The sequence below is a fragment of the Arachis stenosperma genome, chromosome 10 (genome assembly GCF_014773155.1).
Source record: "Arachis stenosperma cultivar V10309 chromosome 10, arast.V10309.gnm1.PFL2, whole genome shotgun sequence".
NCBI lineage: Eukaryota > Viridiplantae > Streptophyta > Magnoliopsida > Fabales > Fabaceae > Arachis > Arachis stenosperma.
The window spans coordinates 113,719,132-113,737,172 of NC_080386.1; the positions used below are offsets into that span (position 1 = coordinate 113,719,132).

At 27.7% G+C, this 18,041-nt stretch overlaps 1 protein-coding gene across 1 annotated transcript; it reads right to left on the reverse strand.

Moving 5' to 3' along the window:
* Positions 1-9,911: 9,911 nt before the first annotated feature.
* On the reverse strand, positions 9,912-15,415 carry LOC130957911 (F-box/LRR-repeat protein 15-like). The gene is made up of 17 exons (XM_057884760.1): positions 15,010-15,415; positions 14,769-14,898; positions 14,557-14,689; positions 14,307-14,403; positions 14,035-14,232; positions 13,682-13,952; positions 13,486-13,584; positions 13,308-13,396; positions 13,063-13,162; positions 12,820-12,990; positions 12,454-12,606; positions 11,793-11,953; positions 11,512-11,710; positions 10,859-11,325; positions 10,714-10,777; positions 10,365-10,451; positions 9,912-10,238 (listed from the first exon to the last, which is right to left on the reverse strand). Exons 1-17 carry the CDS (start codon positions 15,126-15,128, stop codon positions 10,161-10,163), a joined length of 2,616 nt encoding a protein of 871 aa, XP_057740743.1. The 5' UTR covers positions 15,129-15,415; the 3' UTR covers positions 9,912-10,160.
* Between the last annotated feature and the right edge of the window lie 2,626 nt (positions 15,416-18,041).

Here is an 18,041-nt window from a genome sequence, read left to right on the forward strand (position 1 = left end):
CCCAAACCCAAGTCCAAAAACTGTCGCCGGCCAAATTAAAGAGTCTCCTACCCGCGTGACCTTCTTCCAATTTTCTGAAGAGGAAGCTCAGCACTAATGCTTTTGCTGAAAACTCAGTCCCTACCGGATCTTCCAAACTATTTGTTTTTTTTTTATAAATAATAAAAAATATTAATAATATCAATAATCCAAATTTTTAGCATGCAAGTGATACATAAAAAGTGAGTAAAAAAGATTAAAATGGATATGTTTGATCAATTAGTACTAAAAAAGAGTACATAAAAGATTTTATATTAAATTATGATCCAATTGGATTGATTTAAATTTGAAAAATAAAAAATAACCGCTTGCTAATTATTAAGAAGAGAGGTTGATGGGGATAGTGGGAAGAGAATTGAAACGGTTATCTCCTACCTCATTATCTACGCGAGAGATAGCCATTTTAATTCTCTTCTCACTATCTCCATCAACATTTCCTAACAATTGATGGTTATTTTTATTTTTTAAATTTAAATCAATCCAATTGGATCATAATTTAATCTAAAATTTTTTATATACATTTAAATAATAAAAAAAATGGATTATCCATTTAATATAAACATATTAATATGTTTACGTGAAAGCACGTAAGTGTACGTACACACGTTTTCTAACTATCCACTATTAATCCTATTGCTTCTAACCGACAAAATTTTTAAATTTTTTATGTACCCTCTTGAGTATTAATTTTCAAATTTTGTTTGTTGCATAGGAGTACATAAGAGTTTGAAATATAATTTAAATATAATTACATTTTAAATTTTGTTTATGGACAATTTACCTATATAAATTGTGAATTGTGTACCCAAATCTGTATTATTGCATTGGGGTAAACAATTCGTCCTTTCAATTTATATACGTAAATTGTCCTTTGTTTATTGTATGCAGGGACGGATGCACTAGTAAAAGTGTGGGGCAAGTACCCCCTACAATTTGAAATTTATTTGAGTAGTATATGATAATAAAATTTATTTGTCCCCACTAAATTATTAAATTTGACCCCACAATAATTTTTTACTCAATTTTTGATATTTCATAGTCAATTTAAGAATTTATTTTAGATACTGTTAGAATGATCAATTCTCAATTTAAATAAAATTTGTGTTTTTTCTTAGAAATCGACTCGAAAGAGTATTATTTATCTTTTTTTATATTAGTTTTAATTTTTTTCTGTAACAACTGCATTAATCGAAAAAACTTTTTTAACTATGAATTTCAATAAAAATTGGCTTCTAATTGTATGAGAAGTAAATTTTTAAATATATATATGTATGTAAGAGTAATACTACACATTCAAGTTTTATTATGAACTAAGTCTAATCAAGTTAAACAATAAGACTTTGAATAATGTTAATCATAACTAGTTAACAAAAAACTTGAATATGTGGTATTATTCTACATAAAAAGAGAGATATTTCGATTGTATTATTAAGAAAAAGATTATTCAATTTTTTTAAAATATAAAATCTAAATAATAAAATTTTAAAGGATAAAATATATTTTTTGTCATTAAAGTTTGACAAAAGATTCAAAAATACCCTTAAGTTTTATTTTGTTTCAATTTTGTTCCAAAAGTTTTCGATTTGCATCAAATATATACCCTTTGATGGCTACTTTTTCAAAAAATTTAAGACTAATTCAACAACAATTTCATAAGAACAACTCTCAACACAAGCAAATCAAGCATAATTTTCATGCATTATCGTTAGATTAATCTTAAATATTTTGAAAATTTAGCTGTCAAGGGTATATTTGATGCAAATCAAAAACTTTTGGGACAAAATTAAAACAAAATAAAACTTAGGGATATTTTTGAAACATTTGCCAAACTTCAGGAATAAAAAGTATTCTTTATCCAATTTTAAATTATATGTTATCATTTAAATTATTCTTTTAGTGTTTTAATTTGTAAATTATATATTTTAAAGACCAATCATATTATATGTACATAAAAAAATAATCACATGTATATATATTGAAATAAAAAATACAAATTAAAAATAAATTAAAAATACATATATTTATATATAAATATCCAACAATTAATGAATAATTTGATAACTGATTTTTATGTACACATAATATTTTTATTATAAAAATTTTTAGTATATTATATATATTTTGCCCCCACTATTAAAATTTTTTGGATCCGTCACTGATTGTATGGGAGTATATAAAAACTAGTGTTAAACCCGTGCATCGCACGGGCTTATATTTTAATTTGACATAATAAATTAAAAATAGTATTTTATAATTATAAATTTTTTAACTTTAATATAATAATATCATTGTTATTATATAATAAGTGTATTTAATATGTTATTTTATATTTATTTAAAATAAAATACAAATAGAAGAGTTTGAAATTTGTAATATTCTTGAACCATCAGAAAAGAGACCTAAACAGATAAGAATACATATAACTATATTAGTAGCATATCAATTTTACATTAAACTTTATATCAAAAAACCTAACAAAAGTTTTTCGATAATATAATATTTTACTAATATCATTAGATAAACAATTACTATATGATATTGTACTTTATGTTATACATTTCATTTCAAGTCTGAAAGTATAGTTATTGATAAATTAGTTAAATTTACAACAAATATTCGTACAAAAATGTAAATCATAACATGTTACTAAAATGAAAATACTATTTTTCTTACCTAAATATTATTAAAAACTTCTTTAAACATAACATTTGTTGTTGATAACTTTGGATTGCTATCTTAGCCTAGAATTAGAATATTCAAGCCATTGCGACTCTTAACTCTTGACAAAGCAACGTAAAGCTATCCATAGGTGAATACTAATTTTGGCAAGTAAAGTCCTACATATGATAATAATTTGCCACATAATGAAATACCTTAATTTTTCAATATTTTTCTCCTCTTATATAGTATCCCGTCAATTAATAATGCCAAGTTGCATTTTAAATACAATTTAGTTTACTAACACTATTAAATATCAATAACATCATAAAAGTTTTCTTTAAAATAATGGCATGAGAAAAATTAAAATTCAATATTATTTTAAAATATAAAACTCTTTTAATCTAATCAGAAAATAGAAATTAGAAATAATTGTTTTAGTTTCATCATAAATTGTATCTATTCTATTATTTGTCAATAAAAATAAAAAATTAATTACAATTTAAAAATTAATAATCTTATAAATTATGTAAATATCTAAAACTAACAACTTAGGAAAGTGTATTTAAAAATTTAAAAACTATCAACCTAACCAAATAACTTAAATTTTAAAAAATAACAACTTAAACAAAATAACTTAAGCAAATAACTTAAAATTTAAAAGATAACCACATAAGCAAATAACTTATAATTTATAAACAAAGTTTTAAAAATTTCTAATAACGACACCTAAGTAAATACTTTCCAAGCTCAATGTATTAGCGTCACACCAACAAAAAATTTTTTATTTTTTTTCAAACTACTAAATTGGTTCAATTTTTTAGGAACGATAGAAAAAAAATAAGTATAGAAAAATATATATTAGTTTTTTAAAAATAGTATAAATAACCTCACATTTTAAGAAAATAAGTAATTTTATTCAATTTAATATAATATTTTGTAGTTAGCAAATTTGCTTATAAATTATATAAATAAAAAAGATATTTTTAAAGACATTCGCTTATTTAAAAATTAAAAAAAATTATATTTTAAATTAAAAATTTTAAACAAAGTGTTTAAATTAGTAATTAGAAATTATAATTAGGATTTTTAAATAATTACACATTAAAAATTAATAACTAACTTAATTATATCAACAATATTTCATATTATATGATATCAAATACTAAATTAGAAATTAACAAAACATGACCGGTATGAATTGAAAAAAAAATCACAAGTAATAACCAAATAAGATTAACTTATATTAAAAAAATTATAAATTATAAACATAAAAATTTAAAAAAATATATAAAAAAAATAACAACTTAAGAAAAATAATATTTTTCCCAAAACAAATATATGTTTGGTATTATTCTATTAGATAGACTTAAAAATGGGATACTAAAATATGCACATTTAAATTCTCAATATTTATTTTCAATTTTGAACATCTTGCAAGTTGAAGTATCTCTTTTCGTCTCTGAATCTTCGGACTCCGAGAATAGTCGTTTGGTTGGTGTAATAGCATTTTTCAACATTTCAGATCCACCATCGTCTACAATTTTGTTGGAGAATTCAAATAAAAAATTATGTACAAAAGACTACGTTAAATAAAAGACATCATTCTCATATTTTATTTTAACTCAATAATATTTTTTAAATAAAATTAGACTTCAATTTAAAAAAAACAAACAAAAAAATCTTTTGAAGGAGATAACTTTAACTTGAACATTTGAAATTTTTGTAAAAACATAAGTAGATCTCTTTAAATTTTACAAAAATATAGGTAGAATTTAAAATTTAAATTTTATTATATCAAATCAAATTAAAAAATTAGCTCCATATTAATAATTAACAATATTTTGAAATCTGATAGTTACTTAATTGTTTCACAATGATGTGTTAATATCAAATTTTATTTTATTTCATTTTAAATTTTAAAACTTTAAAACATTAATTAATTAATTAATTAATTAATTAATTTTGGAGAAAATAGATATTAGAATTACAATTTGTTATGGTTGCAAAAGATATCTTATATTTAAATTTCATTAACTTATCAACATTTAATTTGAGTATAATTTAAATTTAAAAAACAAATTGGAGTTTGATTTGAATATAAAAAACAAACAAACCTTTTAATTTAATGAAATTTTAAATTAAAAAAAAAACTTAAATAAATAAAATGAATAAATAAAAATAATTTATGTACAACAAATTAAAATTATATTTTTCTTAAATTTTTTTCAGTTAAGGATATTAACTGAAAGTGATTAATTGTATTAAACAATAGAGATATTGTATTATGTATTTTTAACTCGTACTTTTATAGTTGACTTATAACTAGAATTTTTTTAAAACGTAATTGAGTTTGATTTAAATTTGACTTAAATTTATAGATAAAAGAAATAAATTTAAATTATAAACTTTAATAACTAACTAATTTAACACTATAATTTTTTCGAAAATCAAAGAGAATAAAAAGAAATATAAGGTAACTAAAATAATTACGTGAACTTATTTATTGCTATTAGTTATTAAGTGAACTTAATTTTGTCAAAAATAATAATTTATTAGTTTTTTCTTTAAATAAAAAAGTAATATTATTATAATTAAAGTAAAATATAACTATAATTTAAGAATTTAAGAGTAATTTTTTAAGCAAATAATTTATAAATAAATTTTTAGATTAGTTCAACAATATTAAAAACTAAATATCTAACAACTTAAGAAAGTGCTTTTAAAAATTAAAAAACTAACAACCTAAGCAAACAACTTAAAATTTTAAAAATAACAATCTAATCAAAACAGCTTAAGCAAATAACTTAAAATTTAAAAAATAACCACCTAAGCAAATAACTTATAATTTATAAATAAAATTTTAAAAATTTCTAATGACGACACCTAAAAAAATAATTTTCAAATTCAATGGATGAGCGACATGTCAGAAAAAAAACTCTAAATTTAAAAAATAATAACATAAGTAAAACAACTTAAGCAAATAAATAATGTTATGGATAAAAGGAGACGGCCACAACTTGAATATTTAAAAGTTTTTGTAAAAGCATATGTGAACCTGTTGCATTCACATTGGCCGTACCACCAGTATGGAGTATTTATAATATGACTTATAGTAGCTATTAGCTAAGACAACACAAACAGCATTCTTAAAAAAATTAATGATTTAAATTCTCTGAATTTGGTGAGTTTTTAAATCTAAAAGATATATCTAAATAAATAAGATGAATAAACAAAAATAATCAATGTACAACAGATTTAAATTAATTTTTTTCTCAATTTTTTTATAGAAAATAAAAGGTTTAATTATCCTATTGGTCCCTATAGTTTCGTAAAAATTTCAATTAGGTCTCTATACTTTTTTTCTTTTTAATTGAATTTCTGCACTAATTTTTTTTTTTCAATTAAGTCCCTCTTAGTAGTAATTGGCTTAATTTTATAGGGACCCAATTAAAAATAAAAGAATTGGTATAGGGACCTAAATAAAAGAAAAAAAAAGTGTAGGGACCCAATTAAAAAAAATTTCTGGTGCAAGGACTCAATTAAAAGAAAAAAAAAGTATAGGGACCTAATTGAAAATTTCGCGAAACTATAGGGACCAACAGAGTAATTAAACCAAAATAAAATTACCGTATCTAATTCTTTTAACTACTCAATTATTTTGCCTTGATAAATTTTTAAGAATGTAGTCTCATTTGAAATTCCGCCAGTATTACCCATATGTTCTTCAAATATTACAAAACTAGATAAATAAAGCGAAAAAAACTACGTTAGATAACACACACAATATTAAACTAAAGAATATATATATATATATATATATATATATATATATATATATATATATATATATATATATATATATATATATATAAATTGGATGACATTTGCTTCTTCAAGATTGAAGATCATCGTTGTGCCATACATGAAATTCTGTAAAATAATTTTTTTTGAAAATTTAATTTAATATAAAATGAATAAAAACTCACATAAAAAATGAGTAAAAACTCACATATAAAAATTCACATAATTATAGATAAGTATTACCGTTATATAACTTCACTCTAACAAATTGTAAGACGACAACAGCTCTATCTTTATTGCCGGATCCCAAAAAAACATTTAATTCATGTGCATAGTTGCTAAAAAGTGCACACTTCATTATTTTTTATGTCAAATAAAATATTTAATGTTAAATATTTTTTTATAACAAAATAAATAAAAAATAATTATAACTAAAAAAGTAACTACCAATAAAGTAATATCAAATTATATATATTTTATATTTTAAAATTTAAAAATTAACAATAAAATTAAAGAGTCAAACACAATTTTAAAAAATAAATACTATTAATAAAAAAATGTTGCCCTTTTTAAAAAACGTTGTCTTTGAATAAAAAAGTTTCTTTGAATAAAAAAGTTTGTTACCTATTAATAATATTAATAAAAATATTCATAATAAAATAAGTTAAAATTACAATTTAAAGAGATGAAAATATCAAAATTTTTAGATTTATAAAAATAAAATATATGATTATCCATCATCAATCTCTAATTCAATAAGAGTAGACTTGGTAGATTTGTTATCTTTTTCAAGGGTCCTCTCACTCCCAATTTCAGCAAGATATCCAACAACATCTGAAATGATTTAAAATAAAAAAATTATTGTCAATAAATTTGTTAAAAAAAATCCAGCCGAAATTATCAATAAAATAAATAAATTTATAAATAAATTATACTTTTTCTAGAAATATTAAGAGTGTCAAAACTCAAAAAATTAAATCCATATTGTGGGATACTTGACGATTCTGGAAGTCTATATATACACATCGGTACGTTGGTTTAAATTAACCACGTACTCATGATGTGCTTGAAGTTACCCTCATTGAGTCCATCACTAAAATATCTTATTTGGTAAGATGTTCCTTCCTTTAACAAATTCACATTGAGACATAAGAGCCCTCTTAACCGTGTATTTTTTCCTCCCTAGAATTGATAAACAAAAATCAAAAAACAATTAGATGGAGATAAACAAACTAATTTAAAATATGAATAATATTTTTAAAATAAAATAAAAAAATATTAGTAGAAAACTTACGTCTTGATCAAGCCAAACCATCTCAATTGAGTATGGCAATGAAAAATGTTCATAACTTGATAGTGTCCATAACCGTATCACTCATATACATACACACAAATTGTTGATTGTAGGATTGATTTCTGTGATTTTGTGAATACCAGCCATTGAAATAAGTAGAGAAATTTTAGATTTTGGATGTATGTAAAGAAAGGGTTTGGTATACTTTAATTGTGGTGCTACACATTTTTCATAACTTATACTTTTATAGTTGACTCATAGCTAAAATTTTTTAAATTTGATTGACTTTTATTTAAATTTAAATTAAATTTGTAGATAAAGTAAATAAATATATTAACAATTTTTAAAATTCTAAATTAACGTAAATATATTTAAATTTACGTATGTAGCTGTAATTTTTGAAAAAAATCTATAAAATTTAAAAAATAGTATTAAAAGCATAGTTGTCAGAACCGAACCGATGATCGAACCGATCAGGCTACTGGATCACTGGGTCACTGGTTCAACCGGTGGGTCACTGGTTGAACCGGTTAACCCGGTCCTATATAAATAAAAATAAAATATAGTAAAAAATTTAGAATTAAAAATTTAAAATACATATTTTTACTAATATTTTAAAAATATCTAGCTATTCTAAACAATATGGAATATAAACAATAAGTATTTTATTAATTTTACTCTATCATAAATATTTTTATTTTATTTTTATATTAAAATAAGTATTTTTTTTAATTTTAATAATTTATTAATTAGTTTATATCTATTATACTATTATATACTACAAGTATTTATTGAAAAATAATATTAATAGATATTATATAATTATGAAAAAAATAATAAGTGAGTTTATAATTACTGTTAAATAAAAATATAATTAATTTAAAAATGAGTGAACTTATAATTAAAATTAAAATAAATTAAATAAAAGTAAATTATTTACTGAATAATATTAATATGTATTTTAATTTGCATAAATATTAGTAATAGATAAGCTAGCCTGGTGGAAGCAACTACCGAATTTGACCGGTTTCTACCGGTTCTTTGCGGGTTTGACCGGTTTGTACCGGTTTTTAACCTTGTACGGTCCAATCATCGGACCGGACCGATATAGAGTTCAGTTTACTGGTTTTCTGGTCGAACCGGCTGGTTCGGTCCGATTCTGCTAACAGTGGTTAAAAGGAATCAACAAATTTTTAAAAAATAGTGTTAAAATTTAAAAAATAAAAACATAAATAAAATAATTTAAAATTTTAAAAATAATAACCTAAGTACAAAAATCTAATATTTAAAAAATAACAACCTAAATAAAATAATTTAAAATTTAAAAATTAATAACTTAAATAAAATAATTTAAAATTTAAAAAATAACAACCTAAGTATAACAACCCAAACAAATAATTTAAAATTTGAAAATAACAACCTAAGTAAATAATAATTTATAATTTACAATTTATAAATATAAATCTAAAAATTTCTAGTAACGATACCTAAGCAAATAAACTCCTAGATTTAACGTACGAGCGCCACGTCAGCAAATGAACTCCCCATTTGTATTACTATAAAAATAAAAATTTGAAATATATTTAAATTTTGTTTGTTGTATGGGAGTATATTTAATAGTGGACAGTTAAAGAAAAGATAACCGTGTTAATAGTGGGACAGTGCACCTAGTGCTTTCACATAAGCGTGTTAACGTGTTTAATTTTTTTGGTCGATTTAATGTGTTTAGTTTAAATAGACAATCAATTTTGACAATCTTTTCTATTATCTGAAATATTCTATTTTTAAAAATTTGATCCAAACTATATTATTAATATTTTTTATTTTTTTTTTAAATTATATTTAATTATTTATAAATACATATATCTCATTTACCATATAAACGAGATAATATATATACTGTAAACGAGATACGTGCAAAATTATCTCGTTTATAGTATAAACAAGATAAGAGAAAGGTATTTATTTTGATAAATATTTTTTAAATTATTTATTTCAATAATTATTACATTTATTTAATTTATAAAATAAAAAATCTAGGATTTTGGTTCTCAAGTCTAGTAACCATGGATTGAACATAATTTGCTCAGAGAATCAAGAACGCTGACGAATATAATTAGAATTTCCCTTAAAAGTACATAAGAGTATACTTAGAAAATCAACTTTTTCAGTCAACAAAATAATACAACTAACAAACGCACTTAGAAACTAAGCACCCGTGTGGTTACCCGATTTCAAGATGGCAAACAAAACAACAATGACAGTTACACCATTTACAATACAGGAGGAATAATCACTTTTATTACCAACCCTTCATTCCAAGTAAATATGCACTTGGAAATTTCGATATCTTTGATGGAGTTCATTAATTTGACAAGTTGCTGAATATTCGCTTCAAACTAGAACATGATGTACGGAATCTCGCAACACTTGTTGAACTTATCTGTCGAGAACCATAAAGCACAATAAATAGCTTAAGAACACGAACAAGATCTGAAAAATGATAAATAATCAAACAGCATTCCATCATCGTACGAAAATTTAATTTGCTGAATAAGTTCACTCTCACCTTCTGACAAAAGCGAACATCAAGAGTCTCCAGCATATTGCATTTTGATATGGCAGCTTCAACAGCTTCCCCATCAATACTGCAAGACTGAAAACCGAAAAAAAAAAGGAGGGGGGGTGTTATGATTTTCAATTTGAATCGCAATATCTCATGACTATACACATTCATACATGGTGTGTTTTTTGTAGAATAAAAATAAAACCCAATCCAAAAATCTAAACATGTTCCAAACGAAGATTTATTCAAAGAAACTACTCAGCATGATGATACCAAAGAAGCATAACCACTCACAAACATAATGAATGCACAAACAGATTAACATTGGCAGGTTAGAATGTTAGACGAATACCTGAAGAAATAGGCTGGTCAATCTTGGACAATCTAGCCTTAGAATTTCCAACGAAGAACAGTTGCTGAACAGACAAGTTAGAATAATTATCACATTTGATACAATGAGGGTATAAACCAACAACATTCATTAGAGCCAACTATACCTTAAATTAAGAAAGCATAGGTTGAGACAAGTAATATTGACCTCCTTCAAATTCCTTGATAGCGAAAGGTTTAAGAATAATAGATTTAAACAATGTGCCCTTGATGGAATCTCAACCTTTATAATATTTGTACATCCCACACAGTTGAGGTTCTGAAGTAAGCAGGTGGATTCCTGACTTGACTCCAACACATTCTCATGGGAACTTACACCATATGGGATCTTCAGAGCAGGCGACACATCAACCTGCCCATGACTGCATCCCCACTTCAAATCATGCACATTCTCACAGCCATTCAGGCTCACACGCCTGAGATTTGTGCAGCAAACAAGAAGTTCATCTATGGCAGACTGACAGAGTGTTCCATGGGACAAGTCCAACTCCTGTAGTGCAGGTAAAGCACCTCCTTTGTAAAGAGGTTCCAGTGAAGTGTCGGAAAGAGATTTGCATGCTTGCAACTTTAGCACCTTTGCAAAACAGAAGAAAAGCAGTGCTGTCAGAATAGGTGACAATAATAATTACATACAAGGTCAATATTATATAGAAAGACATGAGAGAATAAGAACAAACTGAAATTATTTATGATATGATACAAAACAATAACTATTAACCCACCCCCCGCCCCCCAAAAAAAATCCTAGGGTAGACCATACCTCTAGTTGTGAACAAAACTCAAAAACAGGCTGCAAGTCCACCAAGAAAGTGTATGATAAGTCAAGAACCGTCAAATTTGGAAGTGAACACAGAGAATGAAGTACTTTCGAACCAATCAATAGGCATGACATTAATATTAACGATTCAATTAACGGGCATGAGGCAGTGGTAGCAGATAAGCATTCATCTGTTAGTTGGCTGTAATTTAAAACCATAAATATCAGTGGGCAATGCATGCAACCAGGAAACCAAAAAGAAACAATACAAGATGCAACCTAACCTGCAAAAGGAAGCATCCAGAGAAGTTAAGAGCGGACAATTGATGAATGCTTCAGACAGTACTCCACATCCTTTCAACTCGAGAGAAACCATAAATGGTGCTTCAATGCTGAGTATGTTCAGTTTCGGACATATTCCTAAATTAAGAGACAGGAGACCAACCTAAGATACAAATGAAGAAAAGAAAACACTTAGTCTCTAGCTACTCAAAATAAGATAAATACAATTCCACACCTTGGATATATCACATACACATAGGCCCAAGCCTTAACACAACAGCATCCCTACAAAAATGCCTTTCTTAATAGTATAAACATTTTTAAACAAAAGCAAACAGCAAATGTCACGACCAAAACAACTTCATATTGATAATGAGTTCACTTCAGACAAACGTTCAAATCAAAAGGTATAAACGTAAGTATAATCACACGCAAAACAGATCATGAAGCATGTTATAAGCCAATACCACTTACAGGACAGAATGATGCTCTTTCCAAATTATTACAACCATCCAAAATGCAAACAGAAAACGTCACAACCAAAACAATTTCATATTGATAATGAGTTCACTTCAGACAAATGTTCAAATCAAAAGGTATAAACATAAGTATCATCGCACGCAAAACAGATCATGAAGATTGTTATAAGCCAATACCACTTACAGGACAGAATGATGCTCTTTCCAAATGATTACAACCATCCAAAATGACTTTCTCAAGCTTTGGGCAAGATAACTCAAGATTAGTTATTGCTCGACAACCACCAAGGGAGAGACTGACCAGAGAGGTGCTGATAAATCGAATTGATGTCAAATTCTGAATTCATCAAAACAGCAAAAGTTATAAAGTATTTAAATAGATTTCAAAAAAGATTACTCATAACCACAGGATAAAATATTAAAATAATCTGACAAACATGTATAACCCATGGCAACCTTAGTCCATAATCCATAATTCATACAAGTAGATCATGCATAAGCAAAGTGAAATCAGAAAATCACAAAGAATAGCTATTCCAAATTCAAATACCTCACAATTATCAAGAGTTAATAATTTCAACATTGGGCATCCTCCTCCATTACTAAAAAAATCACATACAGAGTTTGTCAATGATTCGCACTCAGACAGATCTACTTCTTGCAAGGATTGGCATTGTAAAGCCAATGTGGTTAAGCTGTCCTGCTTTGGTATGGCTAATTTCTGCAATGCCAAAAAGTCCATTGTTTAGACTTCTATACTGTAAAGTATTGGAACAAAAAATGACAGACATACTTGAAGTGAATTTGAAGTGATATTGATTCGGCGGAGTGCAGGGCAGTTGGACATCACCATAGAAGAAAGCATTATAGTCCTCAAGTCCAAATCAGCTAATCTGCCAAGGGAAAAAATGCTTAAAAGAATTCATAAAAGTAAAAGTAAATCCTCATGCATATAAAAGTATGAAAAGGAATCAACAAAACAATGGATGAAAATGAATTTAATTTTCTTGGGAAGGAAAAAATGGGGAAGAAACATACTTGCGACAGTGTACCAATCTTATATTTCGCAAAAGTGGAAGATCTAAAGATACTGAAGTCAGTAGACTACAATTATCAAGCTCCAAAACCTGTGATAGCAGAGGTATAATTTACTCATAAATCTACACCTTGAATTCAGACAAATCAGAAATATCAGTGTCCAGGTAAAATTACATACCTCCAACAAACTACTATGAGCTATTGCAGCCATTGAAGTGGAGGTGATGCCTTCACAACTGTGAAGCTTAAGAACTGTCAACATTGGAAGTCTAACAGACTTCAATGAGGAAAAATGTATGTCAAACAAGGGCGGATCAAGTTTATACCGCCAAACACAGCATCACAAAGAAAAGTACTTATATACTAAAACATACCTCAAGAGATACATTTGGGCAGTATGAGGCATCAAGGAAACTAAGGTTAGCACAAGAGAAGGATACTTCACGTAGTGTTTCATCACTAACACATGAGCAATTAGACACATCCAAAGAAACTAATTGGGGGCATGATGTTGCAGCTGAGCGAATTGCAGAATCAGGAAGTTTATGGCAAGAGCCTATGTCAAGTTCATGCAAAAGAGGGCAATTAAGCACAGCCTGTGCAACATTACTGCGTTTCAACGACATGGTTTCAAGCTGTGGACACCTGGAAAAGAACATAAGATAACATTTTAAATTTAAAGGTAAAGGGACAGCTAAATGCTAATTAAGCATCAAAATATATAAACCTGACTGCTATACGCATCACACGGCATTTTGTTATTTGAAGATGGCACATCCTATAGTGAGTAATAGATATCTCCTGAATACCGCTGCCAAGTGTAGCATCATTGATGCTCAGTCTTTTCAACATAGAGCAATCTTCCAAGGCATGGAAGAACCCATCCGGTATATGTCCTTTTCCCAGTGTTAGAACCTCAAGATTCCTGAAGATGACAAAGATTCAGACGTGGTTGCAGATAACTTGAGTGACTACATTAATACTGCCGAAAAAACCTACCTCAGGGAAGAGATAGCCTTCATGACAAGCGAGGAAATTGTGGCACCGGATATGCTCACTGCTGTGGCTCTAGGATATCGCCTACACATGTCCTCAACTGTAAATACATAAAGCTTTTCAAATCAGCAAAGGGAGACTATTATAAAAGCAGGATCACAGCAATGCAAGAGACACATAACATAATTTCCAATATCAACACAAATTATCATAAAAACAACAATTTTTATACAAGATATGCATTCAAGCTTACATTCTTCCAGAGAAATGTAACGATCTTTGAAGTTCAAAGTCCTCCAGAAATCTTCATGAGCACTAGCAGTTCTCCACTGCGTACAAACCCTGGCAGCTTTGCATAGATTGAGAGGATCCAAAAATGAGAAAACCTGCACTTAACGGGTAGGCATGAGTGGATAATTTTAAAACCATTAACATCTCAAATTGACTTAAAAATTGGGGGCATACCATATGCAATAAATCCTCAGTGAGATCCATTTTGACCCCTTGATCTTCTACTTTTGCTACGTCAGATTCATCACATTCACCTTCGCCCTCTACCTCACAGCTAGAATCAAATCCATCCTCCCCCACGTCACTACGCTTGGACCAAAACATTCCATCAGCAAGCCAATAAACAAAAATCATACAACTTGAGCTTATAATTTCCAACAATGTTAACTTTAAAAACAAAAAACAGAAATCTCACTTGAAATGATGGAGAAATTTGGCGCGCTTGCGGTGAGAGGAACCGGAGCTGCTGCTACCTTCTCCAGTGGGGCGCCGGCGAGCGTAGGGTACGGGTTTCACGGCATCATCACTCGACATGAGGCAGTGTTTCTTGGAATTGTCGTTTTGGGACAAAACGACTTCGCGGGTGATAGAGTGATGAGAACGATTAGGGCGACGAAAACTAGGAGTAGAGAGAGAGAGAGCGGGAGAGAGAGAAGTTATTTGAATGGATCTGAAGGGATATTGGGACGTAGCTGGGTACTTTGATTTTGGAGTTGGTTATAGTTATGGTTATGTTGTTTTGTGTCGCTTTTCTGCAGAAAGCAAGTGTGGAGATGCGCACGAGCAGACGACGGCGTTTTCGCCATTTTCTTGCATTCTTTTCGCCACGCTCGATATTTTTTATTTTTTTATTTTTTTATTTTTTTAAATTTGTTATTATTATTTGTACTGCAGTATTTATGTATAGTGTTGTTGGGTGGTTCGGCGTGTAAGTGGCTGTTGTCTCTTTATCTGTCTACAAAAGTGCTCTCAACAGCAACCAAGTGGATCATGTCTTGTCCTTCTTCACACCACCATTTTTCCTTTTCTTTTTCAATTTCAATCTTTTCTTTTCTGTTGAAATCTTTTCATTCAAATTTAAACATTAATAATAATAATAATAATAATAATAATAATAATAATAATAATAATAATAATACTCATGTGTAATTATTTTTATATAAAATTAATAATTAAAAATTATTAGATAATTTAATATATTTGACTAAATTATTATTTAATAATTTTTAATTATTAATGTTACATAAAAATAATTTCATACAAATTTTTAAATAATAATAATAATTCTAATAAAATGAAAATTTTAAGAGCTCTATAGTTTGGACAAATTTTTTGGTATTGCTCCCAAAGATTGTTGTTGTTTCATTTTTTGCTCCTTTCCCTTTGAGCGCCGTTACCAAAATATCAATCTAAAGATAAAAATAAATTATTTTATGTTTTGTGTAAAAAGGTATGAATTTATTTACTTGAAACTTGGATCAATAGCCACAATCTCAGCAACACAATCTGGAAATGTGGTTTTTAAGACACACTACGAAAGACTAGATACATCAAAGTGGGCTAAGGCATCCACTATTTGGGTACCTCATGAACCTTAAAAACAATCAAATCTCAGATCTAACAAACAAATCTCTGGGATAAGATGTCTATTGTCTATTGTGTGACTAGAAAACAAACAAGAAAAAAGATTCAACCCATTATTTTAATGAAATATCTTTGGTGGAAAAAAATAATTTAGTCTTTAAAGCACCATACAAAAAGATTTCTGATATATGATGTGAATTGTTGCAGTACATAAGATGTTAGTAATGTTAGATTTGATCTAATATTAAATGTAATTGTAAACCAGTACATGAGATGGTCCAATTGAATCAATACTTTGATGATCTATTTTTTTTTTTTGGAGAAAGTATTGTTGGGTGGTTTTTTTTTTTGTTGTTTACGGTGTTTTCTAACCTGACAGATTAAGGACTAATCCGTTGCGGATCCGAGCTCCATTTAAGGGTCTGCCGCTAGCTAATAGTTTGCTGCATGTATAAGGAAGGATTCGAACCCCCAACACTTACTTAAACGGACGAGTAAACTAACCACTCAACCAAACCAAATTAGTTGTTGGGTGGTTATTTTATTTTTTGGACTTGGCTACATGACCCACGCCCACAACCCATCTAAAAACTATTTTAATACAAACTCATATCTCCGAAAAACTAACCTCAATTTCTACCTACAGCCTACCTAAACACTACTACAAATTTTAATGACATTATCCAAATTTTTCGTATAACTTCATCTTCTACCTTCTCATATATATTATTTATGGAAAAATTTGAAAGATACAAATAAGATTTAATAATTAACCGAAAGTAATTTCAAGAATTATATTATTTTAAAGCTTGTTGTATGTAAAATATTACTAGACTTTTTTACAAATTATTGTAATTTGAATTTAAACCTAAGTTAATAATTTATTAAGTAAAAACATGATGTTACAGAAGATTATTAATGGAGAAGATTATTTAACTAAACAAGCATTAATTAGTATAATCAAAGAAGGTTGAAAACCAACTTGAATTGGTCGAGTGGTCAGCTCACTCGTCCGCTTAAGCAAGTGTCGGGAGTTCGAACCCCGACTTGTGCATGCAGCAACTCATTGGCCAGCGGCAGACCCTTAAATGGAGCTCAGATCCGCGACGGATTAGTCTTTAACCTGTCGGATTGGGGCATACTGTTTGAGTAAACCAAAAAAAAGAAGATTGAAGATGGACGACAGTATGAGTAGGAAAGTTGTAATGCGATTTAGGCTAAAAATGTTAGTAAACAAAGAACCTACATAAGTGAGATAACAGGTACAGTGTAGCAAAATATAAAATGTATTGTTTTAACAGAATGACTAGTTTGAATAACAGAAGTCTTATAAAGTTAAATACTAACATAATCTACATAATACATGTCTAACTAATAACAAAAGGATAGGTGTTGGTGAGCTTGTAGCTTCCGAGTGTCATCAGATCATGATCGTACTAAAGCCTTAGGTGTTACTTACCTCTAACCCTTTTTATTTTATATTATATTATTTCATATTGAGCCTTTGCGAATACGAATCGGAATTTTAATCAAGAAAACGAAAAGTCTTTACTTTTAATTACTTAGCCAAAATGATACATATACCTACGTAATCACCTAGCATTATATACATAGACATATACCAAGATTTTCAAATACAAGTCTTATCCCTCTAAAAATCAAATCAAAGACAATAAATGGCGAGGGAAAAATCCAAAGCAAAACCAAATACAGAAGATATGTATACATATGTACATAAAGTTTCGTAGTTCAGTCGCGGCTCTGCACGAAGGATTCCCGAGCCTATTGCTAAAACAGAAGATCTGTAGGGAGTGAGAACGTCGTCTTCGCATGTTCTCAATAGGGAAAGCGAATGCCGTAAAA

What these genes read in the sequence shown, in the direction of transcription:
- LOC130957911 (XM_057884760.1), bottom strand. Translation starts at nt 15,128, where the DNA reads ATGTCGAGTGATGATGCCGTGAAACCCGTACCCTACGCTCGCCGGCGC. An exon ending in AGATTGGTACACTGTCGCAA is followed by an intron (nt 13,163 to 13,307) that starts GTATGTTTCTTC and finishes TTCCCTTGGCAG; the next exon opens with ATTAGCTGATTTGGACTTGA. An exon ending in CTATGCTTTCTTAATTTAAG is followed by an intron (nt 10,778 to 10,858) that starts GTATAGTTGGCT and finishes TTGTCTGTTCAG; the next exon opens with CAACTGTTCTTCGTTGGAAA.